The sequence below is a fragment of the Octopus bimaculoides genome, chromosome 1 (genome assembly GCF_046866305.1).
Source record: "Octopus bimaculoides isolate indiv1 chromosome 1, ASM4686630v1, whole genome shotgun sequence".
Classification (NCBI taxonomy): Eukaryota; Metazoa; Mollusca; class Cephalopoda; order Octopoda; family Octopodidae; genus Octopus; species Octopus bimaculoides.
Window position 1 is genome coordinate 101,516,626 of NC_142928.1, and position 27,500 is coordinate 101,544,125.

Here is a 27,500-nt window from a genome sequence, read left to right on the forward strand (position 1 = left end):
GTTATGTTATATGAGCACAGCTGCTTGAATACCCTTTAGTTAATTATGATAAACTGTTGATGTAAACACTTGTTTTGAATTCCAAAAGCCATACGGATGAGTAGCCAATCCTGTTATAACAAATATAAAATGAGGCCATTTGGACTTTTATAAAGCCTGATCTTGTAGTTGGGTTAATTGTTGTTTTTGACACTATTTTAGCAAGAGAGAATACACAATGAATATGACATGCCTCTATTCAGTAAGTTAAATTGCTCTCTAAGCTTGCTTTAAGCTAGCTGTCTGCAACTCTTTTCAACCAAATGTTGCAACAACAGTTTGAGTCATTTGATTGTTAACTTTATGCAGTGTGAAACAGGAAGTTTTCTTTTTAAAAAAGAAAATGACTTGTTGCAGAAATGAAGAAACAAAAATAATTGTATTGGATGATTGTTGTTGCTAACATGTTTGAAGTGGAGAAATTCTGTCACTCAAATTCTAGGATGATGTAGCTTTTTATTCTGCTAGCGTTCATCTATAATAATAAATGCCAAAACGAATTTTGTGTGTCAGTGTGTCACCTTTTGACCCCCTCTCTCACTATTCAATGACACTTCTACTATTCCTCCTGCTGGGATGAGAGTAATAGTAAACATAGAGATGGTGAGGTGGTAGTAGCTTGATGGTTGTGATGGTAATAGTATGAGCTGTAAGTTGTGATAGAGTCAGAGACGATGATGACGATGATGGTGGTGGTAGCTGAGGCAGTCAGGGATGACAGTGATAGTAAGCGATGTGAAAGACAGTGTGATTGTGGTGGAGGAAAAGGCGGCAAAGTCAAAGGTATTGATGAGGGTGGCGTCAGAAGTCAGAATGGTGTGTGTATGGTAGTTGTGGAGGTACTGGTGATAGTGATGGTGGGGGTACTGGTGATGGTGATGGTTGAAAACAGTCAACAGAAAGAGAGAGAGAGATTAGATAGAAAAGAAATTGTACTGACTCCCGAATGAGAAGACTCAAGACTCAAGGCTCAACACTAGATAGAGTGTTGGCTGTGTCTGTGGTGTTGGTGAAGGTGTTGGAAGCATGGGTGTTGGTGTGGTTTTGTTGTTTTCTGGTGATTTTGATTGCTTTTTGGGGGGTACTGCTTGTTTATTTGTTGGTGTACTGTTGTGCCTTTTTCTTAGTCTTTTATGTGTGACTTCTGTCCACTCAGTTCTGTTGGCCTCTCTGTAGTTCCAGTGGGTTGAAATTTGCTAGTGTTTTTTGTTCCTTTGGCAAGAGCTGTGTTGGCGTTTTTGTAGGTACTGTGGTGGTGGTGTTTTTGCTGGAGCCCTCTCTTATTTCTTTTCTTGGTGTTTCTTCTCTTGTTGGGGTTGCTTCAGTTGTTGTAGTGTGGTTGGTGCTTGTATCAAGTGGGTAGTGCCCTCCTTCTGTTTTAGTTGTAGGCAGAAGGCTTTCAGGTGGTTTATTCTGTCTGAATTGATAATATCTTGGCCTTCTACCCTCAACTGTGATGTTCAGCATAGTGCCATCTGGAAGGCTGAGTTGGTCAGGAATTGCAAATTCCTGACCAAGTCAAGAAGGACGGCTGTGACAATCCAGCAAGCATTCATTTCTGGTGGTGTCTCAAGTATTTTTATCTTAGCAACGTGCCGTCCCAAGTATGTTGGAACTAGGACAAGTTCATTGTTTCTCAGCTGGGCTGTTGAGTGCTGTTTTGCTACATTTTGTGTAGCAAATCTAACTTCAATTGTGCCATATTTCTTAACCCTTACCAAATGGGTTGCTAGCATTTTTCAACTGCTTGCGTTGTGGCAGTTTCTAAATGTTTATTTTTTAATGATATACTTTTGTACACTATGGTATGTTTGTTTTCTCTATAATATCTGTTGGTGTGTTTATCAAAACACATCTTTCACTTTTTCTTTTTAAAATGTTTCTGTAGTCTTTGAGAGGTTCTACAGAAACATCTATAAATTCATTGATTGGTTTTGCTATTGGAGCAAAACCTTGGCTGTTTAATGTATTGGGTGTTCAATGTCAGTGTTAGTGGTGGTAGTGGGAGGGTTTGGATTCACAGTGTTGCAACGCTAGCAGTGTCCATTAGCTGAATTTCGTTGCTCTTTTCTCTTCTTTCTCGTGTTTCTTTTCTTCTGCCTTCTGTTGCTCAGTGTGGCATGTGCTAGCAAGACTTTGGTCGTCCCTCTCTCTGCCTTTTAAAGTGCAGAGTGGGCAGTGACAATTAATTTTAAAACTTTTTAGGCTGTCTTCAGACAGCAGAGGAGAGAAGTCAAAAAGAAAGGACGTACCGACATTCTTCTCCAAGGACATTTTTACAAATTTTAAAATCGATACAGTAAAAAATGGAGATTTTAAATTGAAAATTTGCCCCAAAAAGGGCAAAGTCCCGCCTAACTGCTCAGCTCAGCAAGAGCCCAGTTGGCCTGGCCAAAGAAATGTTGTAAAAAATTTTCAGATACAGCGATATTATCTGTAAAAATTGCACAAAAACTTACAGCTCATGAACACACGTCCTTCCTCTTTGAAATTCATGAGCAGAGTTCAATAATAATAATAATAATAATAATAATAATAATAATAATAATAACCTTTCTGTCTGATGAGTCAGAAGTGAAGTTCAGGGTGCAGCTGTTGCAATATAACAGTCTGTTAAGCACTTCTAAAGTACATGTATATGTATGTGCATTTGTTTGTGTGTGTATGTGTGTGCACATGCGTGTGGGCGAGTTTGTATGTGCCTGGGTGGGAAAGCGGACGTTAAACAACGGTGATAAGCATATCTAAGCAATGTTTGTGTGTATACGAGTGAAAAAAGAAAAAGGAGTACTAACCTATCTACATAGGATATGTAGATAGGTTAGTACACTTAAGTTGTAATTCGCTTAGGTTGACCACTGACCACTCACCACAAGAATATCATGTTTCATGTTTCATGTTCCAAGTCTATTCTGGCATGACACTTCTTATTTACGACCCACCACTGATATAGACAGACACAGCTCATACATATCTATCTCTTACGACTTTTAAGATCTCTGTATCTATTCTATTTATCACTTTATCTTCTTCTTCTACATTTAGATTGTTCCTCACCACCCTTCACCAACCCATCTAAATAGCTTAGATGTAGCTTACTTGACTATCCAGACTTTCTCTTATTACTTCCTAGATTACCCGCCCCACCGATTTGACTCACTTTATTTTTAATTTTTTAAATTTTTTATTTTATTTTATTTTAATTTTTATTTTAAGTTTTATTTTTTATTTTAAGTTTATTCTTACTTTTTTACATGAATATCTGTGTATGTCTTTTTATTGTATTGTTCTTAACCACCAACTTAACACTACACACTGAATCGTGGCAAGGTATGGACGGTTTTCGGCGGACCGGAGAGATTATGTGTGGGTGGAGAATTATACGAGGTATAGTACTATACAGAATACCGAAAGGATCTTCACCTCTTACATCACACCTTTCTTCCTACTTTAACGCAGATGTGGTATAATTTCCTGGGAGAGAAATAATTTTGCGGCTGAGGATAGCTTTATATTGTAAATTATACACATATAAAGCTTGAAACACGTGTACCGCGGAATCCTTTGTAGTTTTGTTGTTATTTTTGGGATTTACAATTTATATATATATATATATATATATATTTGACAGGAAGGACAACAAAAAAAGAAAGAAAGAGACCTCGATATTATGCAAATAGAGGAATTTATCTGTAAAAATATGTGACACTTATACAATAGCCATGATAAAATTCCAAGTTTTTAACGGTCATTTTTCACAGGAATTTTCAATTGGACAGATAACTGAAGAGATGTTGGCGTTAGCTCCTACCCTGACATCCAAAACTCGGAGTTTTATCGTGGCTACTGTATAAGTGTCACATATTTTTACAGATATATATATATATATATATATATATATATATCATTGTTATTTTAATGTCTACTTTTCCATGCTTGCATGGGTGGATGAAGTTTATTGAAGCAGATTTTCTAGTTGAACACCCTTCTTGTCATCAGCCTTCACCTGCTTCATGGTCAGATATGATTTCACAGAATATTGGAAATGAATGACACAACTTGTATGACAGTAACACTGAGTTGCAAATAATATACAATGTCAAGACAAACGAGACACAAAGACTGACAAACAGACACATACACACACACACACACACACACACACACACACACACACACACACACACACACTAATCCAGCTTATCATCTTGTTTTTGTGTCGTTCACCATCTAATCTGTGAAGTCTAATACTTTGAGATAGGATATTCTTTTTTCTTTGCTTTTCTTTTTAATTTTTATTCTTTTTACTTGTTTCAGTTATTAGACTGTGGCCATGCTGGTTACCACCTTGAATTTTAGTCGAATGAATTAACCCCAGTACTTATTTTCAAAACTCTGGTACTTATTCCATCAGTTTCTTTTGCCAAACTGTTAAGTTACAGGGATGTAAACAAACCAGCACCAGTTATGAAGCAGTAGTGGTGGTTGTGGGGAACAAACACAGTAACACAGGCACAAAGACACATGCATACACATATGCGCGTGCGCACACACACACGACGGGCTTCTTTCAATTTCTGTCTACTAAATCCAGTCTGGGATATTTGTATGTGTGTGCCTGTAGTATTGTTCTGGACGAGTGGTACTCCAATGTGAATTTTGATTCTTGTAGAGCAGGGGTTAGGGAACTTTTTAACCAATTACCCCAAAATATATTTATTTATGCCGACGTTACCTCCTTGATTTGAAAGAAAGAATATCATAGATTCTTTGAATTCAAAAGGTTTATTGAATCTACTTACATGTCCATTACAATGAACTGATGCAGTGTTGCTAGAAGAAAAATTTCTGCTATAACAAGGAACGCATTTTTTATGTAATTTTACTTATGTCTAACGAGTCCTTATTATCCCCAAGAATTTCATTTTTATCCCACTTGGAGTAATTTACCCCGGTTCACTGACCCTGGTTGTAGAGAGTATTTTCAGACCTCAAAGAGGGAATCTAGTCTTTGAGATGAAGATTTAGCATTGTTATATTATATGTGAACCACAATGAAACATCATTAAATATTGTGCAGTCTTGCATTTGTAGGGACTTAGATGATTTTATTTGTGTGTTGCTTTGTTTCTCTGTGGAGAGGGTTTGTTACAAGAGTGTTTCTTTAGTAATCGTCATCGTCATTGTTTTAATATTCACATTTCTATGCTTGCATGGGTTGGACAGAATTTGTTGAGGCAGATTTTCTATGGCTGGATGCCCTTTCTATCACCAACCCATACCTTTTTCCCAGTAAGATTAATATTTCCCCATGACCAGACATTTTTTCATAGAAGATTGGAAATAAAGGACAATATTTGCATGATGGTGACATTCCTTTACAACTGTCATGCAATGTCAAGATAAGGAAACAGTAACATACACACACACACACCTATTTTCAGACAGATTCAGAACAGAGTTTAACAACAAGCAGAAATATCATTATAGCAAATATTCTGCTCAATACCAGAGATTTGCTTGTCAGTTGCTTGACCTTAACCTCTTGAGCATGTCCCTTAGTGGTTGACAATATGTGTATCTCTGATTATGAGCAGAAGTGGTGAGGGAGCATCATAGTGAGTAGTGAGGGAGCATCATATGTGTTGGGGTTTGAATAAATGTAACAAAAGTAATGTTTGAAGGAAGTATTATCCATTAGGGGTATGCAAATAGGAAATCACAGTTGCTACTCAAGGACAAAAATCATGTTATACAGTGTAATTATTCCAATTTAGAACATCAAATAAAATTATTCATCATGAAAAGGCAGTTATTGAATACAGTTTTGCTTGAGTTGGATCTCTGAAGAGAATCCATAACTTGGAAGCAGTTACATATGGAAGCAGTTACATATGGAAGCATTTCACAGGTCCGGTACTTTCAATAGGCTGTACTTTTGCTGTGTGAAAAATTTGTGTGGTTGTCTGACTGTGTCGCTCGGTATGTGTAACCATGGAAATAATGTCACTATAGCATAAAGTTTCCTTTATTGAATAAGAACTACAGATAAATATTCCACTAGAGACAAAAGAACCATGAAAATAAAAGAAATAATGTATATAGTACTAAATGAGATCCCAGATTGTTAGCTCAATATGACTGTCATTATTAAAAATGAATTGAAATATCACTTAAACTGGCCTGCATTTGTTGTACAATCCCAGCTCAATCATATGACAAACATGACATCTGGTGAAAAATAAATATAAAATTGTTTGACATATAGTGTTCTATAAAATGGCCAAAAATCTGAGATGAGCAATCTGAACGTTTTTTTTTTTTTTTTTTTCCATTAGCACAAAATATCTTGTATTTTGTTTTGTTTTTTCTAGAATAGTTCTAATTTAAACTGGGGATAGTTGTTTAAGTTGAAGTAAGTTGCTTTGCTATTATATTTTTCCATAGAGTTTATCTTAGAAACTCCGATGAAATATAATAAAATTGCAATTAATTGTCTGTAGGTTGTTTTTCTTCTCCAAGGGTTCTAGTACTTCTGAGTGAACTAGACTGGAAACAAAATATTTTGTGTTCACTTTCTCTTACATATTCATATTTTATTCATATTTACTAGTGTAAATAGGTTGTAATAGAATTGTTTGCCTGGTAGTTAATAACAACTAAAGAAAACAGAAAGCATGTGACTGAAATTGTTAATTTTTGTTGACTTCACGTCATTTGTGTGCTAGATAGTGAAAAATGTATTATTGTTAATATATGAGTGAAAAACGGACAACAAACATTATAGTTAGAAATATAGAACATCAAATCCAAAGACATATTTTTTGATAATATGACAATTATCGTCACCATTTAGTGTCCTTGCTCCATATTGGTATGGGTTAGACAGTTTGGCAGGATCAAATGGACTCAAGGATTGCATCTGATCCATTGTCTACTTTGCCATAGCTTCTATGGTTGGATGCCCTTCCTAATGTCAGCCACTTTACAGCATTTACTAGGTGCTCTTATTGTGCCACCAGAACTTGTGAGGTCACCAAACAGCTTGTAAGAGACTGCAAACCCTGAAAGTGGCGTTATGCTAGAAAATAAGGGGTTAAAATATGAGAGAAGGGACTAGAGCAGAACAGGTTTCTTGGTGTAGAGGGGACCACATGGCTACTTATGTTTTAGAAGGGTTGGAAGGGTGATTGAGGTGGGGCAGGGAAGAGATAAAAAAATTTCAGTGATAAGGCATTTGTGTTGATCAGAAAAGTACAAAGTACAGAGAAGTGAATGGGGGTAGATGAATAAGGAGTGTGTGGGTGGGTAGTACAGGAACGGTGGTGGTGGTGGTGGTGGGAAATAATGAATGATGAACAAGTGTTGAGTGGATGATAAGTGGGGAAGGTAAGCAAGAGTAGATAACTACTATAGAATTTGAATAGGTTTGAGAAGTGGATGTAGTGAATGGAGAAAGGGTTGGGTTGGGTTTTGGGTGAGGTGACCAATAATGTATGGAGGTGAAGAGCAGCATGATGATCATGTACACAGGAGAAAGATGAAAGAGAGAGATGAGTGGTTAGATAAGTTGCAAGAGTGCAGCAAGAGAGAGAGAGAGAGAGAAAGAGAGAGGCAAGCATTGTACATGGGGAGAGTGAGAGATGTATGGTGGCAGAAAAGAGGTAAGATGATTTGGTGGCTGGTGGGGTGAGCAATGTATAATGTAGCTGGAGAGGACAGTATTAAGGACGAGGGCTGGAAATCAAATGAAGTAGTTCCTGGTAGTGAGAAGGATTAAAGGTATCTAGGGAACACTGCATTTAGAGAGATGGAGGGTGGTGGGAATGTTTTGGGAAAGAATTTGGGTAAAGGGCCTAGTTGTGAATATATATATATACAGAGAGAGAGAGAGAGCGAGTACTTTCAGAACTTAGTTTTGCTGAGGTGGATGCGTCTTCTTGAGAACCACACATTATCAGTCATCCCAGTCCCTTGTCGTCTCTGTGAGATTCAATGTCTTGAGATTAGCCTTCGCCACTTCATCCCATCCTCTTCGGCAAACTCTATCCACATAAATAATTAACACTACTTTGTCCTCATCTACATGCATCACACAGCCATACCAGTGCAGTCTTCTTTCTTGTACTTTTGCAAGAAATTCTGTTAATTATAAATTTATAATGGCTTTGAATTAGTCATGTTTAACTCTCATTAGATTCCTTTGTTCTATAAAAAAGGTTCATAAAAGAAATTATAAAATAAGACAGACCTATTCCAACTTTATGATTGAACAGTTAGTTGTAGGAAATATGTCTTACTTTTAAAATAGTTACTTCACAAAACAATAAAAAAAAAGTAACATCTCACTCTAGTAAATATTGACAAACAGGTGCAGGAGTGGCTGTGTGGTAAGTAGCTTGCTTACCGACCACATGGTTCCGGGTTCAGTCCCACTGTGTGGCACCTTGGGCAAGTGTCTTCTACTATAGCCTCGGGCCGACCAAAGCCTTGTGAGTGGATTTGGTAGAGGGAAACTGAAAGAAGCCCATCGTATATGTGTATATATATGTGTGTTTGTGTGTCTGTGTTTGTCCCCCCAACATCGCTTGACAACCGATGCTGGTGTGTTTACGTCCCCGTAACTTAGCGGTTCAGCAAAGGAGACCGATAGAATAAGTACTAGGCTTACAAAGAATAAGTCATGGGGTCAATTTGCTCGACTAAAGGTGGTGCTCCAGCATGGCCGCAGTCACATGACTGAAACAAGTAAAAGAGTAAAAGAGTAAACATGTAAACCACATCAATAAAACTATTTCAGACTCTTGTAAATAAACGTTTCTTTTATTTGTCGGCAACAACTGAGATTAGGAAATAGAGAAATGCACTCTAATTTAACTGGTGGACACTCCTGCTGTCATTAAAATTATCTTCACAGTTTAACCGAAAAAGAAGGTTTCACTTTATCTCTTTTGTATTTCGACAAGCCTTTTTATTTACTCTTCTCATTGCCACTAATGTTCTACTATTATATTTACAATTATTTTTTAAGTGTTCGTTACTGAATCTATTCTGTTTTGCATTCATTTTCATTTGATTGAACTAGTTTGCATTTACCCGACTTTATTATGTCACCTGTGAAGATCCTGAGTAACATTCAAGAGGACAGTAGGGTAATATCCCATGTCTGTACAGAATTGTGTGATGAAGGTTTTCTTTTTTTCCTTGAAGGTTGACTTGTATATATTCCATGTCCTGTTATTTGTAGGAGTATATCACTAATGAGTCCTTGCTGAACTCTGCAAAACACATGCATAACTCTCAAGTGGCATCAGTGAATGCAAGAATGTCATACTGTCTTTGGCTTTATACTTTTCCCACAAGGTATTTAGAACAACCCATAACATCTGAGCATATCTTACCTCCAAGTGTTTGGTGATTGTTCAAGCAATGGACCTATACACTAGCACACAGTTTCCATAGTTTTGTATTTGGAACCTGTTATTGTAAACTATAGCAGTAACTGGCAAGAAAATAAAACTCTTTCTTTCTCATATATATTCATTATTCATTTATTAGTTCCAAATGTTCAATAGAATTTAACAACCTGAACACTTTGTCCAGCTCTCCAGTACTGTATTTATTGAATGACTGAGTGCACCTATAGACTAAATATCACAAGGTATTTTTGTTTAATGCACCAATTTATTAGGCATCCTCTTAGTGATGAATGCATGCATGCACGCACACACATACACACACGTGGTCTGATCAATAAGTATCTGGACTGTTGATATATAATAACGAAGCTAAAGCACACAGAATAAAGCTGCTCGGCACAGACTGATCTTGAACTCCTCTGTGCATGCACACTAAGTTCTAACGTTCTAGCTCACTTCTGCTGTTTACAATAGTGCTTGGAAGGAAGGTGTGTAGTGTGTAATCATCACATTAATCATGACAGAAAGTTGAGCAGAGAATCTGCATTAAATTTTGCCAAAAGCTTGGTGATACCTGCTCAGAGGCCTATGCAAAGTTTTTAAAAAGTTTTCATCGTTCTCGACACAATCAGGGAGAACTTGTGCAACTGAAACTCGAGTGTCATTTTGGTCAGTTGAAAGCAGTTTTGGTACAAACTTGGCAGACTTGCGTCTTATACCAAAATCTTCAGTGATAAAGGACTGATCTGAACCATAACTAATCTGCACATCCTCTAACTCACAGGTGATGATTTGATGATTTCTCCTCATAGCTGCTCGCACATCTGTGACAGTTTTCCCAGTTATGTTGGTTGTGGGTCTCCTTGAACATTCGTCACTATCGACATTTTTGCAGCCAACTTGGAAACGTTTGTGTGTGGCTCATACACTCCTCTCCATACACTTTCTGCAACTTTGTTTAGGCCTCTGAGCAGGTATCGTCATGACAACTTTCTCTGTCATGGTCAATGCAACGATCATATATTACACACGTTCCTTCCAAGCACTGCTGTAAAGAGCAGAAGTGAGCTAGAATGTTAAAACTCAAGCTATTAATCCACCTGAGTTTATGGTTAATGACACTGCTTAAGGTGCTGTGTAGTAGGATTGAACCCAGAACCACATACCTGTGCTCATGTATACATACACATGTTTGGATGTGCAAATAGGAGAAAGAGTACTCTGCACATATAGTAGTTTCTCTCTTGAGTGGAATCTGATGACTCTATTGCTACTCCAAATTTCTTGCTTTTGTGTGTTCATACATTCATCTTCTTGTAGACAAATGTACAAAAGCCACAAACTTGAGGTAGTGACAAGGTGAACCATAAGTTTTGAACAAATCTATCAGCAGAACTGATTAGTGCTATTTCAACAACAGCAACTGAGCATTTAATCTTGCCTTATCTGGCCCAAATATTCTACCTGTCCTATGTTAAAACTGAGAAGATCCAACCTCTCACACCTACTCTATAATGTCATTCTAAAAATATACAAATACACCATTAAAATTTTGAAGCTAGAAGATAATGCATGATTAATTCAAGACAATGTGAATAAATAAGCATTACATTTGACAAAGAAATCTGAATGAGAAAGGGTTAAAGATGATTTAGTTGTTAGAGTATTCTAATTACATGGTAGTTACAGGTATATACAGGTATATATTTACTGGTGTATATTCTTGATATTTACAAGTATATATCAGCTGAACTGGTTAGAGCTATTTCAATAAGTGAAATTAAGCTTTTAAAGATGATTTAGTTGCCATAGTATTCTAATTACTTGATGTTTACAAATATAGGTATATTTTTATTCTTGAAATTTGCCTGCATACATTTAAAAAAATTATTTTCGTTTTCTTTTTTACTGTTTTGTTATATGTCTTTTTTATGTTTATACATTTTTCTTTACTAATAATTTGTTTCCTGTGCTTTTATCTTGAAGGTTGATCTCACAAGAGAGTTCATCTTCCGAAATAGTGGTCAGACTTACAATGGAATCCCTGTTATGGCATCAAATATGGATACAGTTGGAACTTTTGAAATGGCTATTACTCTTGCCAAGGTTTGTTAAATTGTTAAATGCATTGTTAAATTTTTAAGTGTCATTATTAAAGTCTGACTTGGTAGAGTACAGGAAAAATACCCTGTGATAGTCATCTCCCTTCATATTCAGATTTCCTCATAGGGATTGTCATCTTTCTGTAGTTGATAGCATAAATACTATACCATTCCTCTGGTTGTTGCTTTGTAACTTTGGCATATTTGATATATCATGTACTTCAACCCATTTGTTTGTTTGATGGAATTTTGATTCCTTATTAAGATTATGTTTAGTTATTCAGTTATGAAGGGGTATTTTTCTTGCTATGCATTACACTTCGTGAATTTCAACCCAATGAATGTTTTTCAAACCAACAACATAGCCATATTATTTAATGAAAGTGCATGACTCAGTGGTTAGAGCATCAGGCTTACAATTGTGAGGTTGTGGGTTCGATTCTCAGACTAGGATGTGTGTTGTGTTCTTGAGCAAGACATTTTATTTTATGTTGCTCCTGTTCACTCAGCTGTAGAAATGAGTTGTGATGTCACTGGTTTCAAGTTGTATTGGCCTTTGCCTTTCCCCCAGGATAACATTGGTGGCATGGAGATGGGAGACTGGTATGCATGGGTGACTGTTAGTCTTCTACAAAACAGCCTTGCCTGGACTTGTGCCTCACAGGGGAACTCTCTAGGTGCAATCCTATGGTCATTCATGAAGGAAGGGGATCTTTACCCTTTACTATTTAATGAGACTAACAGTTTAATGTGGGACCTGAACTAGGCAGTTGAAGAGAGGGCATTCAGAGATAAACACAATTTTACAGTTATGACATTATTTAGATGGCTACTGTGATGGAAGGTTTAAATAAAAGGCCTGAAATAATATATAATGGATGTATTATAATGACGATGAAGAAAAACACTTTAAAAAAACAAGGAGAAATGTTGGAAGGTGGCAATGGTCTAAAAGCTAGCTTCACAGAGGAAGGAAAGTTTGATCAATAGAACAGCTGAACTTTTATGAAAACCTGAAAATGGGTGGACTTATCAAAGTATTTGTAGAAGCAATTGATAAGAAATGCTAAGTTGCTAATGACTGCTTAAGATACATCCTTCAAATGAGTGATATCTGTATGAAAGCTGGTGATTAGTATCAGAAAAGGGTAGCTTTATTTTTACATGTCTCACAAGTTAATTGGTCTCAACTTGAGATATTCAAGTAATCTGACTATATTTAATAAAAGAGAGAAAGAAAAAGCAAAAAAGTATGTTTGCTGAAAGTCAGGAAAACAAAATTTGTTGTTGTTATTATTTTTATCGTTATTATTAAGATGGAGCTGGCAGAATCGTTCGTACCTGAGGCAAAATACTTAATGCCAAAATTTGAAGCCATTATTATTATTATCATTATTACGTGATGAAAACTCACAGCTTATTTTGCTGGGTATTATTATGGAAAGTGTCAGCTGTCCACAGCCAGCAGACTAAAGTGACACTAGTTTACTGGTCATGCTTCAAGAACTCTGCAAAGAATTCTTGCAGTTGCAAGCAATGCAGATTTTTGTAGGTGTTCTACCTTTACACTTGTATCAGTCTTTTTGAGCCATGTTGGTAGTTGAGTGCCAATACTTCCAAGTGTGCCAATTACTATTGGTATCACGCCTGCTCTCCTCATTGACCACAGCTTTTGTATTTCCCACTTCAAATCGCCATAGTTTATTTTTTCTTCTTTCTCGTTGATCCTGTTGTCACTGGGACATGACGAAGTTGATTATCTTGCAAGTTCTTTCTTTTTTAATCACCACAACAATGTCTGGTTTCCGATGTCTCGTCAGGTGATTGCACCAAATTATTGCATCCCACAGGATTTTGCAATTCTTATTGGTGGGTGACACGTAAAAGCACCCACTACACTCTCTGAGTGGTTGGCGTTAGGAAGGGCATCCAGCTGTAGAAACTCTGCCAAATCAGATTGGAGGCTGGTGTTGCCATCCGGTTTCACCAGTCCTCAGTCAAATCGTCCAACCCATACTAGCATGGAAAGTGGACGTTAAACGATGATGATGATGATGATATTCTAGGGTTTTCTCATACCATGTCTTTGCTCTTTGTAGGCTGTGATTTCCACAGAGCTCCCAATGGATCATTCTTGCCACATTATTATTATTATTATTATTATTATTATTATTATTATTATTATTATTATCATTATTATTATCATCAATATTATTATTGTTATTGTGGCAAGCTGACAGAATTGTTAGCATGTTGAACAAAATGCTTAGCAGTATTTTGTCTGTCTTTATATTTTGAGTTCAAATTCTGCCATGGTTGACTTTGACTTTCATCCCCTCGGGGTTGATATAACAAATACCAGTTGAACACTGGGGTGGATGTAATCAAATTGCCCCCTCCCATAAAATTACAGGCCTTGTACCTATAGTGGAGACAATTATTATTAGTATTGTTTTCAAAAGTTTCATATTACAACACTTAGTCTTCCTCTGTGTTCTTGAGGTCGTGTAGTGTTGTTTCTTTGGGGTGGGTGTAGAATTATATTTATATGCTACATCTACTTTGATTTGCTGTGAGGTTTGTTTTATCGTTCTGGGTGTTACTTTAGTGTTTCATCTGTTTGCTTGTTTGCTTGCTTGTTTGTTTGTTTGTTTGTGTGTGTGTGTGTGTGTGTGGGGGATATGTGCAATCTGAGGTGTGTTATTTTAATGGTTGATGATTGCATAGTGTATGTACTGTGTGGTTTGTGTGCCAAAAGTCTACTGTGTAAGTTGTGCTACTGAATTGAGAAGGACTTGCATAGAGTGTAGACTGTATATATGAGGGGGTGCTGAAAAGTTCCTGGCTTTAAGGGTATCGCAAAACACCTGACTGGAGGCCTAATCTTCTGAGTTCTTTTACAGAAAAACTGAAGGACTGCTGCAATAAGTGTGTGAATCTGAGAGGAGAATATGTTGAATAAAGACAATTAACTGATCCTCCTGTATTTTCTTTTACCCAAAGCCAGGAACTTTTCAACACCCCCTTGTAGATTTGCAATCCCTGGTTTGGATTTTATACATTCACTCAGCTTGCGACACGAAACTCAGCTTGCGACACGAAACTCAGCTTGCGACACGAAACTCAGCTTGCGAAGACCTGTTGGGGCAAGCGAAATCGTGATGGCACCTGTGCCCAGCGTTGCCTTTCTGGCACTTGTGCCCGCAGCATGTGTAAGGACTTTCGAGCGAGATCATTGCCAGTGCCCATGGACTGGCTCTTGTGCGGGTGGCACATAAAATACACCATTTTGAGTGTGGCCATTGCCAGTACTGCCTGACTGGCTTTCATGCCGGTGGCACGTAAAGCTCCCCTACACTCTCGGAGTGGTTGGCGTTAGGAAGAGCATCCAGCTGTAGAAACACTGCCAAATCAGATTGGAACCTGGTGTAGCCATCGGGTTTCACCAGTCCTCAGTCAAATCGTCCAACCCATGCTAGCATGGAAAGTGGACGTTAAACGACGATGATGATGATGATGATTTGTGTTTTGTTTTATCCTACCTTAGTGCTCCACTTGATACTGGTTCTGCTACTCAGAGCTAGCTATTTTCATGGTGTTTCCACTTGAGCTAACCTCACACACTCATCTCTCCTCTTCCTGTCACACATACTGCACTCTTCCTGCCATACTAACTCCTGTTTCTATTTTGTCCTACTCAGAATGTCAAGTAGATATTGGATCTTACTTATGGTAGCCTGGCCTTCAATTCACTTAAATATTTATTTACTTCACACCAAGAAGTTGGAACTAAGCACTGCTCTTAAGTTAATATCTTATTTCTGTAATTAGCTTAGCTAATCTCTTTCTGAATCAAAAAAAATCTTAACATGGATCTTATCTTAGGTTTCCCATCCTATTAAGTAGGTTAGAGTTAAGCAACCCCTGGATAAAATACTAGTAACTTTCTCAATTGAAGAAACTGAAATCAGTTCTATGAGCTAGCAAAACACCAATTAGTTTCAGAGTGTTACTATGACTTACAGTGTTGAATTATTCCAAATCTGTTACTTATTTAGAGCTTAATGGATTAAGTCTTTGGAAGGTACAAGTCTTAGTTATAGATACAATGAATTGCTAAAGCAATACAAGCAGCAACAGCACTAAAATTGACAACTGTTTTATTTATTTGAATATTGTATTGACTTTGGTGTGTTAGTGACAGTATTAAGTAGAGCCATGATATAAATTCATTTATTATGGTTTCATTTAATTAATCTGTCACAGCAACACCAAAGAAAATACTTCATCAGCATTTTACATTCACTTTTCCATGCTGGCATGAGTTGGATGGTTTTTCTAAGGCGATGTTTTACAGCTAGATGTCTTTCCTTTAGTTGCCTCTCATGACATTCAGGGACACAATGTGTCTATTCTAAAATGGACATACCTAAGTAAATACAATATGAATGAATATTACACACAGTCCACATCTTGTTCAAGACACTTTCAATTCAATAACATAATTCACACAGAACAGACACATGCATTCACCTATTTATTTATACTTCTTAAACTTTCACAATCCATACCTAATACAAAGTATTATGAATTCAGACTTGTATTCTTTTCTTTTCAGTATGGTCTCTTTACCACTATTCATAAACACTACTCCATTGAAGCATGGAAAGAATTTGCTGCCAATCATCCAGACCAATTAAGTGTAATAAAATTTATTTCAGATTTATCTAATTCTTGAATGTTATTTAAAAAAAAAAAAGTTGTTTCTTTTACTGTTACTTTTAATATTAACTAGCAGAGATATCTGGCTTTGCTCAGGATTAAAATGGAGTAGTTTGTATATATTTATTACAGTTATGTTGAAATGGGTCATATGGGAAAGTGCAGCATTGATAACAAATCGTTTGTGGAGTAAATGATGGGCTAATTCAACTAAGCAACATGCCATGCATCCGTTTAGAGTATTCCAGGTCTTAACCTGTTATGGAAAATTGGGGTGGGGGTTAGGTGAGTTTTGAATGCACCACAAAGCTGTCAGTAGATATACTCTCCTTTGCAGCAGTTGGTGCTGCGTCTAACATGACCCATCGTCTGAAGTTTTAACACCTCCTTCGGGTTTGTTGTTCTACATCACTCATAAAGTAAATTTGGAGGAACTGTGGTTGTTCATTTGTGGGTAATAGGGGACCAATGAGGTGATAGACTTGCCCTTGAACTTTGAAGCCGGTGTAAATTCATGTTTAACTATCTTCTTAGATGCAGTAAACAATGTCATTTGAAATGCGGAGTTGTATTGTCTGATATTGTTCAGAAAATCCTTTGACTGGATGGAAGTGCCTCGTAGAAGATCCATAAGAGGTTAAGGAGGAGCTGGTAGTGCTGGCAATCTTACCTGACTGCCTGAGCAGCACATGCCATTTGTTTCATTTGGAAATTTTAAAGCTCTACAGAAATGATAATTTGTGTTTGGCACACCAATTTGGCCAGAGTTATCATTTTTATAAGAATGGGATGGATCCTATCTGAAAGCAGCTCCAGGAGTTGTGAAAAATGAATTTGTACATAGTCTGTTTCTGAGAGTTATTCTATTGGACCTCTGTCTAATCATTAAAACATTGATTTAATTATCCAGCATTAAGTGCTGCTGTATGCATTTGCTGATCTTGGGAAAGTGTCATCACCCTTCTCTCTTGAGATTCCATTTGACGTGCTGCAGCATGCATTTGCTGACCTTGGGAAAGTCTTATCTCTCTTAAAGAGTCGTTTATGTGTCATTTCGATGTCATATTAATCTAAGTGTTAATATGAAATTGTAAATGTAAATAACTTGCAACAGGTGTGATAATTATGAACTAGTCATTGAATGGTAAATGTGTAAATTCAAATTAAAGGTGAAACGTTGTTATGAACCAATTAGGCTGGTATTTCTAGCGTATCCTGCTAACACTGAACAGGTATTTGTGATAAAGGACATGCTGTTATCGCAAATAGCTGTTGTGTAGTAACAGTGCGTGCTAGAAAGTGTAGCCAAATCTTTCATTTTCTGTACAAAGGAGCCGTTTATGTGGTGGGTGTCCCCAGACTTTCAGGAGAAAATCCGAGGTTCCCCCCCACCACCCTCCCTTTGTTTCTGAACAAAAATAGGAGGTTTAGGGCATATTAGGAATTCAGGGTACTTCCATGGAAAAAAACCCTTGTTTTTTCCTTAGTGGAATGCATGTGGGTGCATTTATCAAAATTTATCCAATTTATGAATGAAAAAGGTTAAGTACCGAATTCAGCAGAATTTCTTGATCAGGATTGCTATGTAACGGCGTTGTCATCAATTGATGTTGAAATGAATCGATATGAATGATTCCAGAAAATAAGAAGAGTGGAGTTAGATTCTGTCCAGTTGGACAGAAGTTGTTGAATGGGAAACAACCGTACACCATACAGGGTGTTCGGGAATGAACGATGGAAGTACAATATTAAATGTTAATGTAAGGGTTAATATCTCAGTTTGCTTTTGTAAACTCTAGGCAACCTGAAAAGGTTATAGATGGAGCGGAAGCACATCAATCAAACGTGGCAAAACCATGTGTTAAATGTAACGAAGTGTCAACTTGCATTGTTCAATGACAGAACGATGAAGTTATTTACTTGGAGGAAAATTTGTGAATCTGTTTCAAATGACAAACAGACTGAATGTTAATTTAAGAAAGACACGCAGTTTTCGCAAATAGCTGTTAAGCGGTATCAAGTTAATTTAAGTGTTAATATGAAACTGTAAATGTGCAATGAAAACGAAACATTGTTATATGAACCGGAAGAATAAAAGTGAAACATAGATGTTATTCTTTCACTTTTGTCATGTAAAAGTGTAAAAAATTGCTCCGGGCCGCATTAGGCAAGAAGTTGGCTTAGTGGTTAGGTAGTTGCACTCCTGATCGTGAGATCATGGTTTCGATTCCCAGACTGAATGGTGTGGTGTGTATTTGAGCTAAACACTGTATTTCATGTTGCTCTGCAATTCTATGTTCTGACATGTGGCACACCTACCTGTACATGCAGTGTCTATTTGATGGAGGGAGTGAGCTAATGTACAGCATAAACATTTGGCCATTATGGATAAACCATAATAAACCAAGAAATTATGGAACCCTTATCTGTTCATCATCATCATCATCGTTTAACGTCCGCTTTCCATGCTAGCATGGGTTGACAAACGAGTCCATGACATATTATCTACATGTTATCATGTCATTGACTAAACCAAAGACAATTTCAATGAATTCACTAGTTAACCAACACTATATGAATGGAGTTGTAATGGTGAACAAGATATGGATCTTGATCACCAATTGACTGCAAATATTTATTGTGTACTTTAGCAGTTAATTTCAATTCTCTTTGCTGTGTCCTGGTAATATTGCCAGTAATAAACTAGTGTTCTGTTTAGTGGAAGATATATTGCATATTAAAACTATAAACTGAAATTGTGTTTGATTATATACAAACTAAAAGAAATAACATATCTGGTAAAGGAAACCTGAACAAATGAAAATTGAATTGTGTTGTAGAATAGCAATACATTTATAATTTAAAATATTTGAATGACTCTGTTTTTGATTTATATTTTGAGCTTCTCCTTGTCAGAATATTGCTGCTAGTTCTGGAATGGCAGCTGGAGATTTGCAGAAGTTAGAAAGCATTATAGAAGCAGTACCAGCTCTCCGTTATATCTGTTTAGATGTTGCCAATGGATATTCAGAATACTTTGTTCAGTTTTTACGTGATGTCCGCAAGAAATTTCCCTCACATGTTATCATGGTAAGTTACTGTTACAATATGAGTTTCATAATATCCTGTAAATAGGTAATTGATCTCTGAAAGTTATTTGAAACAGTCTGATAATGTTTACCTTAAAAAAAAATATTGATCATGGTCATTATAGTTGTCACCATCCACCCACACACCCATTCACTCATCCATCTATTTATTTCTTTGTTTCATTAAACCTGTTGACTATTATTGTGTACTGTTTCCACACAAACCCACTTCTGTAGCTAAATATTTGGAGAGAAAAAAATGTAGGTATGTGTGTGTGGGCAGGTGAGTGGGGGAGGAGTTCTTGAAGGATACAGCTCTAAGTAAGAACAATGCAAGGAAAGCTGTAGTTGAAAGTTGTGCATTGAAAAACTGTGTTGTCTGGATGCTTACATCAGGGTGAATTCTGTGTAGTACTCAAGCAGATGGTGTGTTAAACCTATCACCCATCCCTGATCAAAAAAAAGTTTATGGTGTTTCATCATAGCTCCAGCACTAGAAAGATTGTCTTTTAGAATTCAGAGCTCCCTCTGCTTGGTATTGAGTGTTTACATTTTAGAGTGAGACAAACTTTCATTGTGCTTAGAAACAAGGGTAACAAAAAGTTAGGCATTCAGAAAAGATGAGAGTGAGCAGTTGGTAAAAAAAAAAGTTAGGAGTAGTTTCACAGTGGTCATGTTTTGAGGTTGTGTGTGAATCTGTATTGTATGAGAATGAATTTAGTATGAAAGATTTGTTTGAACATAACTGTGCTTAATGGAAGTTTATATGAGTCTTGGTGTGTGCTATATATGTCTTGTGTTCCATTTTATAGTATTTTGTTTGGTTTGAGATTAAGGAGCATATGCATTTCAAGTGTTGTTTATCAGCAATTTAAATGTTATTATTCATATTTAATCATGTTAAAATATTTGTTTTTGATGTGTGGTAATTGTGGTGACATCAAGTGTCTTTCTTTGTGCATGATATCTACTAAAGTTATTGTGCCAATTATTGGTATCAGAGTACATGTAGAGTAGTTTTTTTATGTAGGTGTATATGGTAAAGCAAATTAACCTAGTTGTTAAAGTGTCTTCTATTGGATTGTTCAATTAATATCTACTGAGGAGGTTTCTTTGTGTACCTGAGACAGACACTATATTTTACATTGCCCACTTCACCTAGGTGTTAGGAATATGTATAAAATTTTCTGGGAAAATTAATCATTGATACATACTTATGATCATAAATAGTGAAGAAATTGAAATATTACATGACAGTATTGATTGATTTATTATTGATGAGGCACAATGCAATATCTTTATTGATTTTGCGGTAGTTGTTTGAAATTGTTGATGTTGACTTTTTCTATATTGAGATGAAAGTAATTTATTATACAACTAGCTGTGAATTTTCTGTGAATATAGTTGTACAGGCTGTTTAGTTGATTTGATAACAGAGCGTTTGAATGTACAAGGATGTTACTGAAGTATGTTGTCATGCTTATACATATGAGAAAATTTGAGATGCTAGCTAATTATATACCAAAGAGAAGTGAAACTTCTATTGGGTACCTTAAACCTCCAGTTACTCTTATTGCTTTGCAATTTTTATAGAGCCCACCGCATGCTTCATTTGTGTTATTCTGTAATACGTCATTACATATTCACTTCTCATATAAGATTCAAAATCAAATAATTCAGATAAGTTCTATATTTAAGAGATGAGGGATTATGTACATTATTTACATTTGACAGATATTTGTCCTCATCTTGTTTGTTGTTAGCGCACAATGTAAATAATGTAAATAACGTTCAGATAAGTTGTACCTAATTTCTTTTTGGATAGGCTGGTAATGTTGTCACTGGAGAAATGGTGGAAGAATTGATCCTTTCTGGTGCAGATATCATCAAAGTTGGAATTGGACCTGGCTCAGTGTGTACTACTAGAAAGAAAACTGGCATTGGCTATCCCCAGCTTAGTGCAGTTATTGAATGTGCTGATGCTGCCCATGGTCTTGGAGGGCATATTATTTCAGTGAGTCTGTTATTTGAATAAATTTATGCATAACTCATTATTCACTAAAACTATAATATAGCACATACATAACATAACTGTATTTCGCCAACACTGGGAGAAGGAAAGATGGAGTTTCAGTTCCAAATGTAAAGGAATGTATCAGGTCATCCCATAAGTTCTGTCCGATATTACCTTTTTTAAAATTGAATGAAATTTAATAGTATTTTAGAATGTCTAATGGAATTAGATATTATTTTTATGCATTTGTGTATATTTAAGCTAACTAAATATTATTTTACAGAATAATAGAATTAAAATTTCTGTGATTAAAACCCTTTCTAACATGGAAGTATCCAAAGAGCATTTAAGGCACATAATGCTTTATGAGTACAAAAAAGGAAACTCTGCAACCGAAGCGACTCGAAATATACACTCAGTTTATGGGAAAAAATGCTTGAATGAAAGAACTTGCAGAAGATGGTTTGCAAAATTCAGAAGTGGAGATTTTAGCCTTGTAGATAAAGATTGAACTGGATGTCCAGTTGAGTTTGATGATAAGCTCCTTGTGGCATTAGTTGAAGAAGATCCTGCATTATCAGTTGAAGAATTGGCAATAAAGCTTAGTTCAAACCATACAACTGTTCGTCATCTTCAACAACTTGGAAAGGTTCCTAAACTTAGAAAATGGGTGACTCATGAATTGTCCGAAAGCAACCGCAAATCCTGAGTTGACATCTGCTCTTCTCTCCATTCTCACAAACTCATTTCACCCTTTTTTTGATTGACTTGTGACTGGTGATGAAAAATGGATTTTCTATTGAAATGTTAAATGTCGTAAATAGTGGCTTGATAAAAGGGAAAAAGCTCAACCACAACCGAGAAGGGAACTTCATGGAAAAAACGCTTCTTCTCTCTATCTGGTGGGATTGTAAAGGCGTAATTCACTTTGAATTGTTACCACCTAATGCAACAATCAACGTTCAGGTCTACTGTCAGCAATTAGAGCGTTTGAACCAAGCTTTGAAGAAAAAAAGACCCGCTTTAGTGAATAAAAAACGAGTGATGTTTCATCAGGACAATGCGTGACCCCACACTGCAAAGATCACATCACAGAAGATCAAAGAGCTTGGTTGGGAAAAAATTCCTCATCCACCTTATTCTCCCGATCTTGCTCCTTCAGACTACCATTTGTTTCGTAGTTTACTGAATCATTTGGGGAACATAACTTTCGCGAGTCAGGAGGAAGTCGAAACTGACATTTCAGAGTTGTTCACTTTGAAACCAAAAGAGTTTTATATTGATCGGATTAAAAAGCTTGTAAATAGGTGGAAGGAAGTCATAGATAATCAGGGAAAGTACATTGATGATTAAATTTCAATTAAATATAACATTTTATCACTTGTTTTCTTTAGTCAAAATTTGGACAGAACTTATGGGTTGACCTGATAATTGAATATTGCAAGGTATTTTGTTTGCCTCTCGAGTTTCTGACACTTCACCACCTTCATGTAAGATGTCAGTGCAGTTGTTAATCCATTAGCTGAAATCCTAAAATCTGAAAACTTCCAAAATTGAAATTTTTTCAAGTGAGAGAACTATCACAGAAGGAAAATTCCTGAAAGTACTAAGTAAGGTTTAAAAAAAAAAAAAAAACAGGATGTTGCTTTTGAGCATAAAACATAAGTGTAAAATGTAAAAATGAGTTGTTGTTTTATATGGTTGAGTAACTGAAGTGAAAATGTAAGAAGCAGATTTCTTTCAGGGAAAGGCAAAATTATCCCAAAATAAAACTGTTACATGTATGAAATTGAACAAGCACCAAATTAATTATAAACTTCCTTCATAGTATGTGTGTGTTATATCAGGAAATGTAAATGGATGATGAGTTTAGACTTGATGTCTTATGCTCATGTTGTCCCATTTTATCGATGCAAATATACATTCATAGTGACATCCAAAAAGATTCAATATTGTTTCTGTTTCAAGTATTTCACATAAAAAATTATCAACTGCATTTGATTTAGATAATAAACACAGGAACTTCTCTGAAAGTTGTTCAACCTGTTCATTTAGCAACCAAATCTGCAGTAATGAACTCCTTATCTTTAAAACAAGAACCAGTAGATGTTTAAGTTCTAAATCTTTGAAGAGTGTTGCCCACTCAAAAGGCAGAATGGTTGTTGGTAGAATGTGAAAAAAATAATTCTTTGTTTAGCTATCATCTTGCTATTTAAGCAATGTTGATTGGAATTACTCAATGACGGCAATAATTTAAATATTTATGTTTTGGTGATTTTCCATTGCATATTCAGTCATTGGGGAACCACTGCAAACTTCATTTATTGTATTTAAGATAAGACATTTTGGCAAAGACTATCTCTCTACATATTTTTATCAATGGGGGGGGGGGGGGAAGTTGCTAAAGCGCCACCATTTTCAAAGTGCTACCGTTGCTTACTGTAGAGAATTGCTCTTTTCTCTCCTAAAATATGGTACCAACATATTTATTTTTGAAATAACTTCACAACCACAATATCTACATCATATCATGGTGATAAACATAATGAGTGCCTGGCAACCTACTGCTCATAGTCCTATTGACTTAGCTACATTTTTATCCCAGGTTAAAATTAAGGTTAAATAGATATGATTAGTACAAAATGAAGGAAAAATACTGATCAAAGAGTAGAATATGTGACTAAATGCATTTCAGTCTTTAATTCTCTACTTCTATGTTCTGAGTTCAAATTCTGCCCATGTTAATTTTACTTTTTATCATTCTACATTTGATAAACTCAGTACCAAGCATATGCTGGGTCTAATCAAAAGACTGTACTTTATCTTCTACAAATTTGTGATCTTGTGTTTTAGTAAGAAATCTTCTTTTATTTATCCCATATACCAGTATCTATTTCAACAAGGGTTATTTGTTAACAAGTAATCAATTCTATTGACTTAAGTTATATGAAGTATGGAAGTTGTGATGCTCATAGCATTTCTAGGGGTATTTTGCTCACGCACACGCGCACACACACACACACACACACACACACACGCACGCATGCACGCATGCACGCACACACACACACACACACACACACACACAACCATCATCATCATCATCATCGTTTTTCCATACTGATTTGTTGGATGAGACCTTTTGGAGCAATATTCTATGGCTAGATGACCTTCTTGATGCTAACTCTTACTTGTTTTCAAGTAAAGGACTCTATTCTACTGGTCCTTGCATGCTAAATCATTGAGTTACAGGACATACTGTTTATGTTGGACATAAACAAATATCACTGCAAAGATATGTGGAAAATACATACACACACACACCAAAAGATATATTAATCTAACCCATATTAGCATGGAAAATAGATGTAAAAGTGAACAAATAATATATACGTAGACATACAGCCATACATACACACCTTCACACATGTATAGATGGATGTATATCTAGGTATGTATCAATTATTTTTATGCATACTACACATATTTTAGTAATTGAGTAATATTTTTCTCAACATAGTGCCATCATATTTTATGGAAATGGCCTGATAGATCTAGTGAGTTGTTCTTATATATTATGTTTCTATAACTTTCAGGATGGAGGCTGTACATGTCCCGGTGATGTCGCAAAAGCATTTGGAGCTGGAGCAGATTTTGTTATGATTGGGGGTATGTTAGCTGGACATACAGAGTCTGGTGGGGAGATGATTGAGAAAAACGGCAAAAAATTCAAGCTATTTTATGGCATGAGTTCAGCGACAGCCATGCAGAAACATGCTGGACATGTTGCTGAGTACAGGTAATATTTTTATTTTCATTTAAGCGTTTCCTGCAGTTGATTCTTATCAACAACTTATCCTTTCACTTTCCTTAATGATGTTTTCAATTTAATATCAACCCTAGCTGAGGGGATGAGCTGGCAGAATCGTAAGCATGCCAGACAAAATGCTTAACAGTATTTCATCTGTCTTTACATTCTGAGTTCAAATCCCGTTGAAGTTAACTTTACCTTTTGTCCTTTTGGGGTTGATAAAATAAGTCCTAGGGTCAATGTAATCGACTTCCCCCCTCCCATAAAGTTGCTGGCTCTGTGTTGAAATTTGAAATCAATATTAACCCTAAGTATATAGAATCTTAATTGCTCTGTTCTGGTTATATATGCTTTTGAACATATGTTACTTTACTGTTATATATATATATATATATATATGTATATATATATATATATATATATGTATATATATATATATATATATATATACATGCACGCACACACATACACAGGTGTAGAGTGTTAGGTGAGATGTACAGAATTGAGTTTTGAGAAAAAAAGTCGTCAGAATTTTGGAAAAAAAATCCTTTTATTTCTTCATTATTATTAGCGCTTTCGTTTCTCTCTAGAACTTGTCAAATACAAGACAAGTTCTAGAGAGGAACGAAAGCGCTAATAATAATGAAGAAATAAAAGGATTTTTTTCCCAAAATTCTGACGACTTTTTTTCTTAATATATATAGTATGAAAAACAAATGATATGAAATGAGAGTGGCAACAGCTGTGGCTGTTCATATCAGTAACTTTCTGAAATCTGTTAGTTTCTTTGTTTGTTATTCTGAAAACATTCTTGTTTTTTTTTCCTTCTTTACAGTTTATTAACAGTATTAACTGTTGTTAATAATTCATAAAGAAAGTAACTTTTGTTCATCTCACTTCCTTTCTCTGTGAACTGCTATTACTTCTTTAAATATTTTCTAACTTGATACGTTGGAAGCCTCTGCCTTTATAACTTAACCTTTTAGCATTTAAACTGTCCATATATGACCTGCAGGCATGGCTGTGTGGTAAGAGGCTTGCTTCCCAATCACATGGTTCCAGGTTCAGCTTCACTGCATGGCATTCTGGTCAAGTGTCTTCTACTATAGCCTCAGGTTGACCAAAACTTTGTGAATGGGTTTGGTAGATGGACATTGAAAGAAACCCATTGTGTGTGTGTGTGTGTGTGTTTGTGTTTGTCCCCCACCACTGTTTGACAGCCGGTGTTGGTGTGTTTATGTCCTTGTGACTTAGCAGTTCAGCAAAAGAGGTTAATAGAATAAGTACTAGGCTTAAGAAAGTAAGTCCTGGGGTCGATTTGTTCAATTAAAACCTTTGAATGTGGTGCCCAAGCATGGCCGCAGTCATGTGACTAAAACAAGTAAAAGAGTCTCTATTAATCTACTTGTTTTATGTTCAAATCAGCCAGCTCTGACCTTCCACACCTATCCTACGCCATTCTAAAAATAATCACATCAAAATCTCAGAGCTATGAGATAAAGCATGATTAATTCAAAATAGTGTAAATAAACAAGCATTACATTTGACTGAGTAATCTGAATGGTAAAGGGTTAATTACAGATTTATATTTAATGTTAAGTATGCATCACAATCTCTACTAATTTGTCAATACTTCAGATGTGAAGATTAACTGTCTAAAATTGTAAGTATTTCAACCAAGGCATCCTTTTGGTTACTACACTAACAAATTTTATCATACCACCACAGTATGTACCCCAACAAATATTCTGAATTTTACCTAATGAAGGCAACCCGTCCTCCTTTGTGAAAATCCTTGTCCTTTGTGAATTCTCTAGCAATTTAAGCAGACTAACTGTCTCAATTCTATTCTGGTCATCCAGAACAAAATACGACAGACAAGAAGTTTTAACAAAAATAAATGAGTTGATGCACCTAAATGAAAATAATTGATGAAATTTTACAGACTGTAATGAATGATTGTACTTCAAAATTTGTTTAGTCTGTTAAAGGAAAATTAGATTTTAATCTCAAGAGATTAAAATTAAATACAACATTGATAAAATAATAGTAAGAAGTATAGTGTATGGTAATTTTGAAGTCAGTAAAAGCAAGATGCATATTATCATCATCATGGTTTAATATCCAAGGAATTTGTTGACATGGATTTTGTACAGCTGGATGCCCTTCCTTTCACCACCCCCCACCTGTTTCCAAGTTAGGTATTATTTTCCCATGCCCAAACATACCTCAGCTGATTGGAAATGAAAGACACGGCTTGCATGATGGTGACTACCACTTACAACCCTCATGTAAGGCAAGGAC

The 27,500-nt window shown here is 35.9% G+C and overlaps 1 protein-coding gene across 3 annotated transcripts in view; it reads left to right on the forward strand.

Moving 5' to 3' along the window:
• The window catches only part of LOC106875355 (GMP reductase 2), a 44,278-nt gene that overhangs the window by 14,663 nt on the left and 2,115 nt on the right, over positions 1-27,500 (forward strand). For all 3 annotated transcript variants that reach the window (XM_089354995.1, XM_089355001.1, XM_014923447.3), the window contains 5 exons: positions 11,445-11,564; positions 16,179-16,262; positions 19,199-19,372; positions 21,197-21,385; positions 24,982-25,184. In XM_089354995.1, coding sequence (XP_089211121.1) covers positions 11,445-11,564; positions 16,179-16,262; positions 19,199-19,372; positions 21,197-21,385; positions 24,982-25,184 — 770 coding nt within the window. The remainder of the gene's footprint in view (positions 1-11,444; positions 11,565-16,178; positions 16,263-19,198; positions 19,373-21,196; positions 21,386-24,981; positions 25,185-27,500) is intronic.